We start from the raw sequence: 16,928 nt of genomic DNA on the forward strand, positions 1-16,928 counted from the left end.
ACATTTGACCCAGAGGCCATTGAGGAAGAGTTAGATTTTCTTTTGGACAAGTTATCATCATTTTCTACCTCAAGCTCAGAATAAAATTTTTAACCCCCATCTTCCTCTACTTGTGCTTAAGGTAATTTTTGAAGTATTTCCAATACAATATAAATTTTTTAATAATAGCAGTCACTGAAAATATTCACTTAGAACATCATTTCAACATGAATATCATGAAAGAGAAGTTGAAACTCTTGAACTTTACTCATTATAGTTTTGGAATTAAGCATCTTGGAGTCGTGAAATTTATTGATTATGAGTTTTTTCATACCTTTTTTTTAATCTTGTACTTCTGATTCAAAGCTTCCCATTATACCTTTTCACCATTGATGAAATGATATATACCATGGAGTGTGTTGTCTAGTCCATTCAAGATGTAACTTTTGCACACAAAATCAACATGTATTAATGCATCAACAATTGCTACAACAATGAGATCGAATTCTTTATGGAATAACTTTGGTGCAATTTCAGTTAAAATTTTTGTCAATCTCAAGATAATTGGATAAAATATCTTTTGTTACCAACTTTTAAAGTTTAAAAATTATTAAACTTTTCAGTTATCTCACCATAAACTATAAAAAAAGTGATAATGTTAAAGCATTTTTTGTTGTGGCAGTATTTGCCAAAGCAATAACAACATTTTTTTAAGTAGAGTTCGTATTTTTTTTTGTCATGAAAATAAAGATTTGATTATTTTAAGCAATAAAATTATTCAGTTATATATATATATATATAAGGAAAGTAAAATAAACAATTAAGATAAAAAGATTTTAGTCTTGAGATTGTTGGGGAAATTATTAGTATAAATCAAATATATATTTGTATGATAATAAAAAAAATGAACAAAATATTAAAAAAAAAGATAAGTTAATATATAAAGTACTTACATGTAGAATTTCATAACAAAAAATTAAAAAAAAAAAACAGGAAAGAAAGTTGTTTCCGAATATCATATATATCTTATATCCTCAAGGTTGATAAGTATAAACGAAGATCTCAGTGTAGCTTTGCTCCTATGATTTCAACAACAATTCCTTGAAAGGATGCATTTCCAATTAGAACACATGAATTAGAAAATTCATGTAATTTCTCTCTGCAATAAGACAGCGTAAAACTAGAAGAAGACGAGCACAAGTAAAGAAGAGACTTGTCCTTGTTGGCATTAATATTGATTTTTCATTTTGAAAATTTATGCAATTAAATGAATTATGCTTATGGTGCAAATACCTTGATGATTCTCACTTGTTGACACATAGAGAGCTCCATAAGCATATATTGAGTTAGATCTTCAATAACTAGAAATAAGAGATTTATATGAGAAAACATGCATGAGCAAACAAGCTTCTGTTGGAGTCTCCAATGACAAAGATACATAAATAACCATTTGATCCCCATTAAAATTTGCATTAAATTCTCTGCGAACTGAACAAGTACACGTATAGTTTTAAAACTCGATTCGGGATTGAAACCGAGTCAGGTTGAAGAAAAAACAAGAGAAGGAAAAACCTGACTGACCCAGTTGTAACCTGTTGGTTTTTGTTTTTTAACTAAAACAACGTCGTTTTTTTTTTTTTTTAAAGAATTAACTTAGATGACTCGATCAAAACCCGGAATCCGAATCTTAGCTAAGCCAAATCTAAAAACTATGAATAGATTAATGTAAATAACACGTGCTTCGATTAAATTGGATTAGAATTTATGCATGCCTAATCTATATAGAGTAAGTGCTCTATTCGATAATAAAAGATGGCTTCGCATGACTTGAAGTATTCCCCCGAGGTTAGAAGAACATAAATTTTTGATTTTTTTCCTCTTTTTTATTTTATCTTCCTACTACTAAGAAAGAAGTCCTCCCTGTTTATATTGGAGGCTAGAGATGCATAATTAGTTTTAGAAACAATTAATTTGAGAAAATAATGGTATTGAATTAATTCAAGATTACTTGAAATTAATTTAAGAAAAATCATTGAATTTGCATAATCAATTAACATGGAAAGTTACAAAGAAATTTATCAATTGGTTTTACATTCACCCTTATAGTTTTTGTTTTAGACAATATATTAAATATCATGTCAATTCCATTTTTCCCCAAATAAAAACAGAGACAACTTTATATTTAAGAGTAGAGGTGAGCAAAAAACCAAAAAACTGATTAAATCGAGAAAACTGGAAAAAAATAATTAAAAAAACCGAATCGTGAAAAAAACCAGATTAAACCGATAAGAATTTTGAAAAAACCGACCGATTTGGTTTCAGTTTTACAAGCCTGAAACCAAAAAAACCGAACTAAACCTAAAAAAATCCGAGTCAGACCAAAAAAACCGAGCCAAACCAAAAAACAACCGATCCAAAAAAACTGAAACTGGTCGGTTTGAACTGTTTTTTTTTTTTAAAACTGAAACTGGTCGGTTTGAATCAGTTTTAGTTTTTTTTTAAATCAGTTTGATTATTTTTTTTTATAAAAACCCAACTGAATAAAAAATGATCATTCCTATTTAATAAATAACTATGCTTGACAAAAGTAATTATTTATGTATTATATTTGGCTAATGGTATATAAAACATTATAAAATAAAAGTTCTCTTCTATTTTTGTACTGTATTGTCCTTAAATGTTTTTACATAAGATTTTTTCCATTTTACTATTTCATGTATGGTTTATTATTTGAAAATTTCCAGTACCAATATTTTTCCTTCATAAAATGAAAAACAATATTTATTAATAAATTATCAGTTACTTATATTTTCTATGGATGCAAATTATTAAAAAAGATATAAAATAACCCATTTTTTGTCACTTAATTATATTGTTATATTCATAATAGTATTGCCACGTAAAATAATACTTTATTGATTTTCAATCCATGCTGGCAGTCGTTTAGAATTGTCGCGTTTGAAAATTTTAAAAACAAAATCAGCGGCAAAAAAAAGTAAAAAAAAAAGGCGCGTGAGCTTAAAGCGTATTGGCGGGGTGCAGGGAATTTCCGGAAGAGAAAGAATGATAAGGAGCGCCGTCAGTGAGTGTTCTTCTCAGTATCAAATTTCAATCCAGAGAGAAAGGCGAGCGAGTTACAAAATGGGAGATCCAACTCACCTCGAGAAAATGGGCAGAGAGCTCAAGTGCCCCATCTGGTACACCAACTCACAAATTACTCAATTTGTTTTTATATTTTTATTTTATTTTTTCAATCTAATTTTTTTGTTGTTGCAGCTTAAGTCTTCTTGACACTGCAGTATCGCTTACATGCAATCATGTTTTCTGCAAGTAAATTCCATTTTACTGATTTTTTGTTGGTTTTGAATTTCAATCCCTCTACTCTACTCTAATTTATTCATGTTCCCTTTCAGTTCATGTATTGTGAAATCAATGAAATCAGGTTCCGATTGTCCAGTCTGTAAAGTGCCATACCGGCGTAGAGGTATGATGCTTCTTGCCTTTTATTTTCGATTTGAGTCATTATCATTTTTTTCTTATTTAAAGTCTTGGAGTAAAGAGGAGGGTGTTTTCTGTATTTATTTTATTTTTTCGCTTCAGAGGTTCGCGCTGCTCCTCATATGGATAACTTGGTCAGCATTTACAAAAGCATGGAAATCGCTTCAGGATTCAATATATTCGTCACTCAGAATCCACCACCATCAACTAAATTATCAGGTGATGCAAAAAAAAATAAAAAATCAAGGGAAGTTATTGGTTCTGTGCACTTACTTTGTATCCTTGTTCAACTTCAAACATGAGTCTCTTGCATTAATCATGAGCACTTGCGATGAATATTCTGTTTGCGCTCCCTTAGATGAAGTTCTAGCAATCTATATCTTCGCTTTTTTTTTTTGGGTTGAGAGGGTAATATTGGGTATTTGTCTTTATGATTTCTTGCTGTTCTTGTTACAGATGTACAAAAGCAAGTAGGAGACGATACGGACTGTGGCAGAGAAGATATTGGTTGGATTTGTCACGATATGTTAGAGGAGCAACTTAATAAATCCAGACAAAAAGATTCAAGGAAACTTGATGAATCCAACATGGAATTATGTGGTCCCATTACTTCGAAACCTTCGTTTCCAACCAAGAAAAGAGTTCAGGTGCCACAATGCCCTCTTTCAGGCACATCGGCACAACCTGAGAAGCTACAAACTGGATCAAGAGAAATAAAAAAGGATGACTTTAAAAATGATTCATCAGTCTCAAAGAAGAACCCTGTTGTCGATGAAAAGGGAGAGCGCATGCTATCGCCTTTCTTCTGGTTGAGAGATGAAGATGGAGAGAAGTCAAGTCAGCACACTGATGTGGATCAGCTTCTGGATATCACACCACCAAATGTTCCTACTTTCAGTGATATCAAAGACTCAGATGACGAAAACCCCCATGAATCATCCTCGAAAGTGAGTCCCAGTTCAGTTCATTGTCCGATTCAAATTTATCCTAATATCTCTTGTGACTTGCTACTTCTCTGGTATACCTGTGTCTCGTGAGCTGTCAATTACTCATATTTTTGGTTCATAGCTCCTGTAATTGATTTGGCTTATCTGGTTCTTCTCTTCTTCTTGAATTCAATCAACACTTTTTCATTGAGCTTTCTTGAACAGATGTATAGTCATTCGATGGTATTTCATTTCCTTTCAGAATAAGCATACATATAAAGAATGGATATTGAAAAATGAAAACAAAAATAAAAATCATGAAGTTGTAAAGTTTATGTCAATCTATTGGAAACACAACTCTAATATTCGTTGTATCCATAGCTTATGCTCTCCTCAAACAAAGCTAGTTAACCCAAGCAAAATATATATCTTGTATAGAGTTCCTAAAATTACCCTAACATTTAGTCCGACCACATCAATTTGCTTACTCGTGTTTTTCTAACATGATGTAGGGGGCAGTGTGTGGCAACGAATCACATGTTGCCGATTTTTTTGACAGTGAGATGTTTGAATGGACGCAACGAGCTTGCTCTCCTGAGATTTTTTCAAGCCCAGCAAAGATGCAGGTATTCATCCCACCCAAGTAATTTTGTCTAATTTTAGTATTTTATAGTGCTAAAGTCATCTGGCTTTCGCTGAAATTTTAAGTGAAATTTAGGCTGAAAAAACAACGGAAATGGATGGAATTCGAGAAAGTAAGTCAGAAACACCCCCACTGGATGCAAATAAAAATGAAGAACGTAGTGATGAAAGCAAAAACTGTACTGATACCAAACCGCGAATGGGTATTTGTGAAGACATACTGGCCAATCTATCCTCTCCAATAGTTAAAAGTGCAAATTACCAAATCGGGCGTAATACTTCCAATAAGAGAGGCAGGAATGCCAAGGACACAACATTAAGGAATTGTGCTCGGAAGAATGCAGATAAGGGTGGTAGGTTGAAAGGAGAGAATGTTTCTTCTGTTTCAGTTAGAGAAAATTTGGACCAGGCTGATGAAAACACGGTTACTGATCAGCTGCCTATTTCATTTGATAAGAAACAAGGTCGCAGTAATCTTAAAAGGAAGAAGAATGGAAAAGTGAGTAGAAAGATCAATCTCCGGTGCAAGGGACGAAAGCTGGATTCTGTTGAGATAAACATGATTAAAGAAGTCCATTCAATACACAACCAAATGGACAAAGATGAACATGCCCATGATTACTTTTTACCTGTCCCTCTGGTTGAAGATAAAAAACCCTCAGAAATCAAGGGGAAACCTGGCAAACAAGGGGAAGAAGTCAAGTCTGCATTGTGTCCAGAACATAATCAAGACTTAAAATGTAAGAAAAAAATGGAAGTTTCATTAGATGGTATCATAGAAGATGGATTAGTCGGTGACCATCAAGAAGGTGCTGACAATGTCTTTGCAGAGGAAGCTCAGTCCACTGAAAATATTACTGGAAACTCTGCAAGGGCAACTGAATCTGCTGAGAAGGTTCAAGCCAGTCTTAATACTCGAATTCTTGATGATTTGGCAACATTAAGGGATCATTGCCAAGAAAATGGAGCGGCCATGCTTAACTGCAAGCTTAATTATAATATTCAATGTGCTTTCTGTCTTTCTTCAGAAGTCTCAGAGGTATCTGCTTGTTTTCCTTGTTTTTGTGAGTCCTACTTTGCTTTTTTCCTGCATCTCACGACTTTTGAATCCATTTCATTTCTGAATCTTCTACCAAAATTACAGGCTTCAGGAGAGATGATCCACTACAACAATGGCATACCTGTGGCGGCAGATTATAATGGTAGATCCAGGGTCATACACTCTCATAAAAACTGTGCTGAGTGGTAAGAGAATTCTTCAAAGGAGCTCATAAAGGCAATTCATTGAGTTTTTAGTTTTTTTAATTAATTTAAGTCATGGGCCTGTATAGGAGTGCTAAAAAAATGGTTACTTTATCTGGAAAGTTCTTAGCTTACACATGTCGTCATGTTGTTGTGGTAGACATCGTATAATTATAAAAAATCATACCTGCAGGGCACCTAATGTCTACTTCGAGGGTGATAATGCAATTAACCTTGAAGCTGAATTAGCTAGAAGTCGGAGAATTAAGTGTTGCTGCTGTGGACTCAAAGGTGCTGCTCTTGGATGTTACGAGAAGAGTTGTCGCAAGAGTTTCCATGTTCCTTGCGCAAAGTTGACCCACCAATGTCGATGGGATACTGTAAGTGTCATAAATTCAATGCTTTGTAGTTCAAACATCATTTTGATTTTTTCTCAAATCTCTTGCAACAGGAAAACTTTGTTATCTTATGCCCTCTTCATGCTTCTTGTAAGTTGCCTAATGAAAGCAAACAATCTCAAGAGAGGAGAAAAAACTGCATTTCAAAAGGGTATTCTAAATTCCGTGGACAAATTTATCTCTTAAGTAGCTGACTCTAGCTGCTACTTGGAAATCATACTAAATGCCTCTTACTCATTCTCCTTCCTCTACCAGACAAACACCAAGGCAATACAATCAAGTTACTTTCAAACATGACATCAATATGCATAAAAGTCGGAAATCATGTTTAACACATGACAAGTTGGTTCTTTGCTGTTCGGCTCTCACAGTTGGAGAAAAGGTAACAGAAAATCTACAAGTGACTTTCGGTTTTGTAACATTTCTCTTTCCTAAATGAAAATGTTGATTACTGCAGGAAATTGTTTCTGAGTTTGAGAGTTTATCTGGAGTTACAGTCTTGAAGAATTGGGATTCAAGTGTCACTCATGTCATTGCATCAACAGATGAAAATGGAACATGCAGAAGAACCCTTAAAGTTTTGATGGGTATCTTGAAGGGGAAGTGGATAGTGAACATTGAATGTTAGTATAATTGTTTCCATGAAATGAATTATCCGCTCAAGTTATAGAATGCTGTGATATCTCAATGTTCAAGAACCTAATTTGTGTGTGCATTAAAGAATCATGGGTGCATGTATGTGTAATGATTCTGCATGTGTATTGGCATTTAAAAGTTAGGAGTAGGTGCCACCTGTGGCATTGATTGAACTTATGTAAATGAAACATGCAGAACCCTATTATTTTTATCAGTATATTCGAGAGGAGGTGGATACTGAATATTGAGCATTGGTGATTGACTCTGCATGTGAATCTAGCGGTTCTGCTTGTACTCAACCCTTTGTTTGTTCCTTCTGTAGGGGTCAAGGCTTGTATCAACGCCATGAAACTTGTTGAAGAGATGCGATATGAAATTACTGCTGATGTTCACGGAATCAGGGATGGTCCACGAAATGGAAGACTAAGAGTCCTGAACAAGGTTTGCTCCTGCTTCTGCAGTTGTCATCTTAAACATTTTGGGAATCGTCCTTTTTTTTTTTGTTTCCATGGATTCATCTATAATTGAAAGGCAGATCATTCCCTTTCCATGCTGGCATCAGACCTGTAGTTTAGTTCATCTCTAATCTGCATGCTCCATAAACTTTTGTATTATTTTCATCTTACTTTATATCCTTGTCAAGATTCTTCTGCGATCATAGAACTCATGAACTCTGGTTTTGAAATCTGCTCGCATTGGGTTTTTAATCTGCATCTTTTCTCAGAGCTAGAAGACTTTTTATCCTCCTGTATTAGGCTTTGTGCTTTTATCTGTGACCGTAATTTAGTTTATGAAGAAAAAAATTGGCCCTAGTTCTCTGGATGCAAGCTAAATCACCTGTTAAGCATAGTTCTAACAACAATGTGTGCATGCATGCATGTAGTTCTCTTTAGGTGCACTTTGGATGCATGTTCTTAATACATCCAGCTGTTTTTATTGACAAGTTCTATTATGTGCAGCAACCAAACATTTTTGAGGGATTTAAGTTCTATTTCATGGGAGATTTTATCCCTTCTTACAAGGGATATATACAAGATCTTTTAGTTACTGGTGGAGGAACAATTCTGCACAGAAAACCCATTTCGGGAGCCCAGGGAACCTTGTTACCAGACTCTAAACCTCCAACTTTCATAATATACAGCCTCGAGATGCCTGATAAATGTGATCCTAGCAAGAAGAATATGATATTAAACCGAAGGCAGTCTGATGCAGAAGCTCTAGCTAGTTCAACTGGAGCGAAAGCGGTAAGCAATAAATGGGTTTTAAACTCTATTGCAGCCTGCAAATTACAAAGTTTGGCTCAATAATGCTGGATTTATATTTCAAAATTGGGAGCTCTGTACATGTTTCATCAAGACTTAGGTATGAGCATTGCCTCTTTCATACATCAATTCATGAGCAGGTTTTACTCAAGCACTCTTGTTCTCCCTTCCTAACTAATTCTATATAGTTCTTTCTGTGGTGTCCTTGCCATGTTCAATAATCAAATCCTGGGGATCTTTTGTTTCACAATATAACCTCGTTTAGCTGCTGACTGCTCTCAATGAAAGTACTTGAATCATTAATAATTGAACATTTGTATACCCTGATTGCGAAAGATCAAAACAAATCTGGAGAACACGGGTCTGCGGAATCCATCACAACAAGAAGCATCAGAAACCTTAAGAGCTTAGATCCTGTGACTAAGAATATAGAAAACAAAACAAAATTTTAGAGAGTACACTGGAAAACTGAACTAGGCAATTGCACATGAACAGTGTTCACATCACTAATCATGTCTACTTCGACGAGACAACCGCTTTCCTCTTTATAAATAATTGAAGATAAGCAAGAGTATTGTCTTCCATGGGTAAAAAAAAAAAACTTAATATTATGCAGCAGGAGGCTTGCTAGTATTGATCTCAGCTTCTAGTTTAGCACATCCAATATTCTTATATTGAAACGCTCGTTGAAATCTCATCTTCAATATCTTTGCCTGTGGCCAGTCGGTTCCCAAAGCTCCTTACACTATCAAGCACTGCAGCTGCATCCATTCCAATTACATCCATTGTAGTGCAAATTCCTCTTTTGCAACTTTATAGTTTCTTTTTAAAGAGCGACAACCATCAGGGGAGCAGAGGACTTGCTCTGAAAGTGCCCTATTACTCTCTTGAAGCGCTTAATTCCCTTGTGCTTCTCTGCTATTACTACTTTTCTTCTCTGCGAAACAAGCTTGAAGTTTGCCATCAATGTCTCATTTTGGGATTCGAGGTCATAGACAAGCTCCTCTGTTTCATTCAATTCGTGAACCTTTCTTGCAAGCTCGGCTGCCATAATTTCCCTTTTCCTTTCCCAAGCTTGAGCACATAATTTCTAGGCTCGTTCGTATTACCAAGCCTGCACTTAGCTGTTCCTTAACCGCTCCTTCCCATCACTTGCGGATTCGTCCGGTTTCTGGTCTGCCGGAGCTAGACTAGGTCTAAGATCTGTGTTACACCGCCTAAGCTGAGCTACCTTTTTCTTGCCAGATAGAGATTTTTGAATTCGAACTTTAACATCATCCAGAATGGTCATCATTCCAGCATTTTGTGGGAAAATAAGTGCATGCATGCCGCTATTTGCCACAAGGAAGGCTCATATGGAACATTGGTTTATCAGTTTTGAACAAATACCTTAATCATCACATTAAAGGCAAAGAATGATCAAAAGCAGCAGGATATTTCTGCAAATAATGTCATGGATCTGTTTAAGTCTGTTGAGCAGCAATTTTTTTTTTTGGGTACAAAAGAAAGAGAGCACAAAAGCAGCTACGCAAAAAAGAGACTCCTTATCTTAACAGCATCAAGCAAAACACGAATGCCCGGAGGAGGATGATTCCATATCTGAAACATTAAATCTCGTAAGGGCCCAAGAGGTAAGGTCTGGATTCTCAAGTTGCTAAAGGTCTATAGAAGTCTAATTTGAAGAATTCTGAGCAAATGCAAGGATGGGGAAGAGAAAACGAAAATACAAACACCTTTTAAGCTACAGTTGAACTTGTTGGAGGGGTATCAATTCAGGAGATGAAAATGCCCGCGGCTGGCATTTTCCATGCGAATTTTTTTAACGAGAAATAATTTAGGCAGGTATTAAGGTATTTGATACATCAACCATCATCAAAGGGAAGAAAAGGGTACGTTAGATATGAATCATTAATTCTTTTTTTTGTATTTGGGTGTTTTTTTGGGGGTGAAAATGGAGGGTTTTAGGTCTGAAAACTTGTGTTTTGATTTTTCGATTATATTTTGATGGTCGGAATTTTAATAAATAGACAATACATTACTTATTTATTTATTTTTAATAAAATGGATAAATTATGTGTTGTCTATTTTTAAAAAAAATAAAAACAAGCTACACGAGCATAACCTTGCAAGCTTTTAATGCATTAAGCCTTTGTTTTGTTGAGCCAGATATATGAACCTAATTTGTTAGTTTATAAATTCTATAATCATTCAGTTAGTTATACGTGATATTATTTTTGTTCATATAAGAACATATTATTATTAATAAAAGATATTCTTTATTTTTAATATTTATTGAAGTTTGATTAATGAGTCTAGAGTACAAATAAAGTCTTTGAAAAAAAATGTTTTGCAAAGAAAATTATAAAGTGGTTATAATTATGAGAATTTCTATTGTATTAAAGAATTATTTCTAAATCTTTATGGTCAACGCTTTATTAAGACTGGATATTAATTGGAGTTGTTGAGACCACTATATATCATGTTCATTATGAAATGAAATAGATATTTTCATAAGCTGAGGTATGATTTGGAACTAATATGAAGGTGTTTGTCAGATAATATATACACTAAATTGATCTGTTTGAGGATTCTATATGGTGAGAAACTTGTGTGACAGTTATGTAAATGATCATTGGACTTGAGATGATTGGGTTATATTATACAAGGAATGTTATGTTTTGATTTTAACTAATATTTCCTTAATCAAAAGTAACAAGTGAATAAATATTAGGTGTAATATGAATTATATGAAGGTGTTTGAGTGGTCAAGAAATAATTCATCATCCTATATGAATTAGAGAAAATATTTTATATGATCTCAAAAGGTATTAATTGTGAAACTATTGTGGAATATGGAATGAGATTTGAAAAGGGGTTTCAAGTTTTAATTAAAAAAATCAATGATTATGGTTCTGAGAATAAATACAATTTGGCAAAGCAAATACTCTTCACGCTCAAACATCTAAATCAAAATATTATCGATGAAGAAATAATAATTACACTTATAACTCATAAACTATAAATCAAACCATATATGATTTTTATAATATATAGGAGATCATGACACAATGCTAGGTTGTACATTTAATTTTCAAATATAAATCAATTAATATTTGAATTTGATACTAAGTTATTTTTTTTAAATTTATTTAATCTGATTTTAATTAGTATTATGATTTATATTTGGATCAACATATTTAGAATCTAATGAGTTATACACATTAAAAACCATTATTAAGAAATTAAGCTCAAATGATTAATCAAGTGAGACTTGATTGTAAATAAGTTTTAGAAATTAACTATTATAATGCAATTTATACAGTGATTACAATTCTAGACCTAGAAAAATCACTACATAAATTTCCAAAACTATCTTAAAATAATACATGTGATATTTTCAAGGGATAAAGTGATATGTTATCATTAATAAAGTTATCAAATTTTAAATATAAATATGTCGCCATGTCTTATATTTTTTGGATGATGGTGTGATGATATAAGATCAAATAAAGACTTTGTACATCAGGTGCTACCTGTATGGTGTTGTAAATAATGAAGATTATTTCAAAATATTTTTATCTAGTGTTTATATAGTGAACTTTGATATGAGTCTAATGACCTTGATAGACACAAGACCGTTGGGTATGTCAATCATGCCAGACCTAAGAAAATATAGGTTTGGCGAACACGCAAGATCTAAAATACTTGGATTTGACGATCAACCTAACCCAAGGCAAACATGTGTCTAGAATTGGTGTCAGACCCAAAACACTTGAATTCAAATATTATGGTGTTTTTGGTTGTGTCAGACCTAAGATAATCTCTTAAATTAAAAGTATTGGAGGCATGGTAATACATCATACTTCTTCTTTGAATTAATTTTCTAACAGTGACAAAATTATAACACGTCTTTTCTTTTAAAACTTTTTTAACAGCTTCAACTTTTTAATTTTGTAGCATCTTTTTTATTTTTTTAGCTGTTGTAACAACTCTTTAATTTTCTAATTTATTTTCTGCTTAGCTGTTACACGTTAGCAGCCTATAAATATCATGCATTTTTATAGTAAAAAGGAATTGAAAAAAAATAGTATTATTTTTTTGTGTTTGTAAAACTTGCTGATATTTCATTTTTATCTTGGTCGCTGTTTCTTAACCCTTGTTTTTAGAAGACAAATTTATTGGATCCTAAATAATAGTCTTGTGTTGACGAAATATACTTAAAAACAATATCTATACATGCCTCATGTTATATTTTGTTTCTGTTCATTGTATTTTATTTACAACATATAAATAGATAGCATAGGAAAAAGAAAGAGGTAACATTTAAAATACACTAGAAGGTTTCTCCTCACGTGGTATACTGTTATAAATTGTGATAACCCAACTTATTTTGAAGAGATAAAATTCGATATCCTGATGTTGCTAGAGGTCTATGGAAGTCTAGTATGAAGAATCCCGAGCAAATGCAAGAACGAGGAAGAGAGAACGAAAATGCAATCACTTTTTAAGCTACAGTTGAACTTGTTGGGAGGAGGGGTAGCAATTTAGGAGATGAAAATGCTCGATGGCATTCTCAATGAAAATATCTTTAACGAGAAATAACCATAAATAAAAGTCAGAAATCATTTTTTTTAATTAACGTGGGTGTCCAGGCTAACTTGTGCGCACCTCAATTAATCCCACGGACCCTGAAGTTAACAACCTTGTAAGCCTTTAGTGACCATCATATTAGCAACCACAAGGCTCAAACTTGAAACCACATGGAAAGCAAACCTCTTGGTCTCAAACTCTTACCACTAGCCACCAACTAGATGGTTAAATGAATACTGCAAGAAATTGTTTATGAGTTTGAGAGTTTATATAGAGTTATAGTCTTCAAGAATTTATGATTTATAACTTTTATACTAGTTAAAAACTATTTTGAGGATGATAATGAGTTTATTAGTTATTATGGTTTCCAATATATCTTTTACAACAAGTTGAAATTTAGGTGTCTAAGATCCAAAAAAATCATTTTTTTAATAACAAATACATGTTTTGTCAAAATAGGAAAGAATGTATAAATAAGAAATTATAGTTTTGATTAAATAAATATATTTTTTTTTCTAAAATTTTAATCCTTCAAACCCTTTTTAATTTTATTACTTTTAATTTTAATCTTTTTAATTTTTTTAATCAATAACGTTTATAATTATTTTTATGATTTGTCAAATTATAAATTTATTATATTAAATGCAAGTATCATATTTTCATTTTAATTATCAAATTTTATAACATCAAAATCATATTTATAATATTAACACCATCTTTTTAAAAATTAATTTTGAATTATTTCTACTGAAAATTTATATGATCTTAATTTTAAGGTCCGTAAAATTAATTTAGATATATATAAGCTGACTCAAATATTAACATTAATTAAAAAAAAAATTGAATCATTCCCGCAGCATAAAGCGGACACAGTAATTTATTATTGTACGCATCTTCAATAAATGGTTGGTTCTTGGCTGTAATATCAGTCTACATTTGAAAGTTATCAAGATTTGTTTTTTTAGATATAAGCTCAATAACATAATTTAAAAAATTATTGATGAAATAATATAGTTTATACATATTATATTATGATCAGAAAATATAATATCCAAGCTTATTACTATTTAAAATAATGATGACTTAATAAAATAAATTATGACTTTGATTAGAATACCCTTAATCCTATTTTCAAGAAAATTAAAGTTAAAAAACTGAAAGTATCCTTGAACTTAGAAAAAAAAAGTTGATCTTAAAAACGGTACAGTAATTATATTATATAAAAATTCAAAAACACCCCTCTATTTATCCTTTATCTATCTACATTTCATGAATTATATTCTTTCTAGATGATTGACCTTAATTACTACGCAGGTAAAGTTAAATTTTTCTTTAATGTAAAAAAGTTATTTAAATGCTGGTAATGTTTTTTTTTCTAGCAAAAAAATAAAATTATATAAGGGTTTACCCGATAGAACCCGATTGACTTTACAGATAAAAAAACAGCACGTACAACTCGTAAAACAATATTTGACTAAACAAATTTTTAAGATGATATCTTTTCTTAATATTAAAATAACAATATATTGGATTAACCTGGTTCAATCCGGGTTAACGTGTCAAATTTATGACTCGGGTTATGAGACTATGATAACTCTATAGACAAAAAATTAAAATAAATTATGAAGTTTAATTCTCAATCAACCTAATGTTGAATGATGAAATTGAAAAAAAAAATCAATTGAAAAAGACATGAGTTAACATGTCAAACTTGTAATCCGAGTCATAAAACCAAGATAACCCCATGAAAAGCAAATCGAAACAAATTATAAATTTCAATCTCTAACCAGCCTAATATTGAATGATAAGATCAATAAAAAAATTAAAAAAAAACATAAAAAATAACTTGAGTCAATCTATCAAACTCATTATTGAGTTATCAGACCGAGATAACCTTATAAAAGAATAAAAAAAACAACTTGATTTTACTCGAGTTAATATGTCAAATCCGTGGTTTTAGTCTCAAGACTGAAATAACCCCATAAAGAGAAAGTAAAAATAAATTATAAAACTCAATTCTCAATCATCCTTATTGAACTTGATGTTGAGCGATAAAATTTGTAAAAATTTTAATTGAAAAAATGACATAGAAAATAAGTCAAGTCAACTCGAGTTAACCATTAAATACTATTCTCGGGTCATGAGACCATAATAACCTAATAAAAAACAAATTAAAACAAATTATAAAGTCTAATTCCCAATCAAACACAATATTAATTGACAAAAAAGTCAATTAAGAGAGAGGGGGGGAGAGAGAATGAGTTAATTGGGTTAACCTGTCAAACTTACAACCCGGATCATGAGACGAGGATAACTCGATAAAAAGCAAGTTGAATATTGAAGGACATGTGACTCAAGTTATGAGATTGATATAACCTCTTAGAAAGAAAATAAAAAAAAATGACCTAAATTTATAAGGATTAAAATGCTAAAACCCGTGACCTTGATCGTGAGATAAAAATATTTTTATAAAAAGCAAATCAAAACAGATTATGAATCTCAATTCCCAACCGACCCAATGTTAAATGATAAAATTGAAAAACAATCATATAGAGAAAAACTATTGCAATTTACAATGTTTTCAAGGAAAAATCTACAAAACTAAATTCTCAACCAGTTTAATATTAAAAAAACTAAAATCGATAAAGATAATTTTGGAAAAAATCATAAAAAAAAATGAAAGGAAAAAAAACCATACAAAGAAACACTATAGCAATCTATAGTGTTTCATGAGGAAATGTACAATTGTAATTCTCATCCAGCTCAATATTAAAAATAATAAAATCGATAAAGATAATTTTTAAAAAAATCATAACAAAAAAAAATCATGTGGGGAAATACTGTGGTAATCAACAATGTTTTAAAGAAAATAACAACAAAACTAAATTCTCAACCAGTTTAATATGAAAAAAATAAAATCAAAAAAGAAAATTTTGGAAAAAAAACAAAAAAAACCATATGGAAAAACACTGTAGTAATCAACAATGTTTTAAAGAAAAAAACTATAATGCTAAATTCTCAACCAACTCAATATTAAAAAAATAAAATCGATAAAAACAATTATGAAAAAAAACACAAAAAAATAATAAAAAAAGAAGACAATTTTGAAAAAAAACAAAAAGAAAAAGAAAGAAAATAGGAAAATAAAACATGTGAGGAAAGTTAAAACTAAATTTTTAACCAACTCAATATTAAAAAAAAATTCAATAAACATAATTTAAAAAAAAACCATGTGAGGAAACACTGTAGCAAAACAAAAACAATGTGGAGAAACATTGTAGCACTCCACAGTGTTTTTTTTTTAAAAAATTACGAAGCAAAATTCTCAACCAGCTCAATATAAAAAAAAATAAAATCGAGAAAGATTATTTTGAAAAAAAAATAAAAAAAATTCATAAAAAAAGAAAAAAATCATATAGGGAAATATTGTAACAATCCATATTATTTTTTTAAAAAAACTACAAAACTAAATTTTTAACCAGTTTAATATGAAAAAAAATAAAAAAAAATAATTATATATATATATAAACAAATATTAGAAAAAAAAAGAAAAAAAACATGTAAAACCTAAAAAAAAACAAAAAAAAAACAAAAAAACCTACAATACTTTCTTTATGCCCCAGCGTTTTTAGAGTATTACTTTATTTTCTCATGAACCGTGATCTTCTCAAATGTCAGATATGAGAGAAGAACGCAATGTGTTCCCATTCAGTGCATGTAAAAACATGTACGCGAATCATCTAGGTGGCGGCTCA

General features: G+C 31.3%; 1 protein-coding gene across 1 annotated transcript; it reads left to right on the top strand.

Moving 5' to 3' along the window:
- The first annotated feature begins 2,994 nt into the window (after positions 1-2,994).
- LOC133694514 (protein BREAST CANCER SUSCEPTIBILITY 1 homolog) lies at positions 2,995-8,809 on the top strand. Its single transcript, XM_062116055.1, has 14 exons — positions 2,995-3,176; positions 3,256-3,309; positions 3,393-3,463; positions 3,580-3,696; positions 3,934-4,424; positions 4,916-5,029; positions 5,122-6,084; positions 6,190-6,290; positions 6,481-6,667; positions 6,739-6,836; positions 6,941-7,067; positions 7,143-7,308; positions 7,644-7,762; positions 8,281-8,809. Exons 1-14 carry the CDS (start codon positions 3,043-3,045, stop codon positions 8,626-8,628), a joined length of 3,090 nt encoding a protein of 1,029 aa, XP_061972039.1. The 5' UTR covers positions 2,995-3,042; the 3' UTR covers positions 8,629-8,809.
- Positions 8,810-16,928: the final 8,119 nt, after the last annotated feature.

The sequence above is a fragment of the Populus nigra genome, chromosome 1, assembly GCF_951802175.1.
Source record: "Populus nigra chromosome 1, ddPopNigr1.1, whole genome shotgun sequence".
In the NCBI taxonomy this organism is placed as follows: domain Eukaryota; kingdom Viridiplantae; phylum Streptophyta; class Magnoliopsida; order Malpighiales; family Salicaceae; genus Populus; species Populus nigra.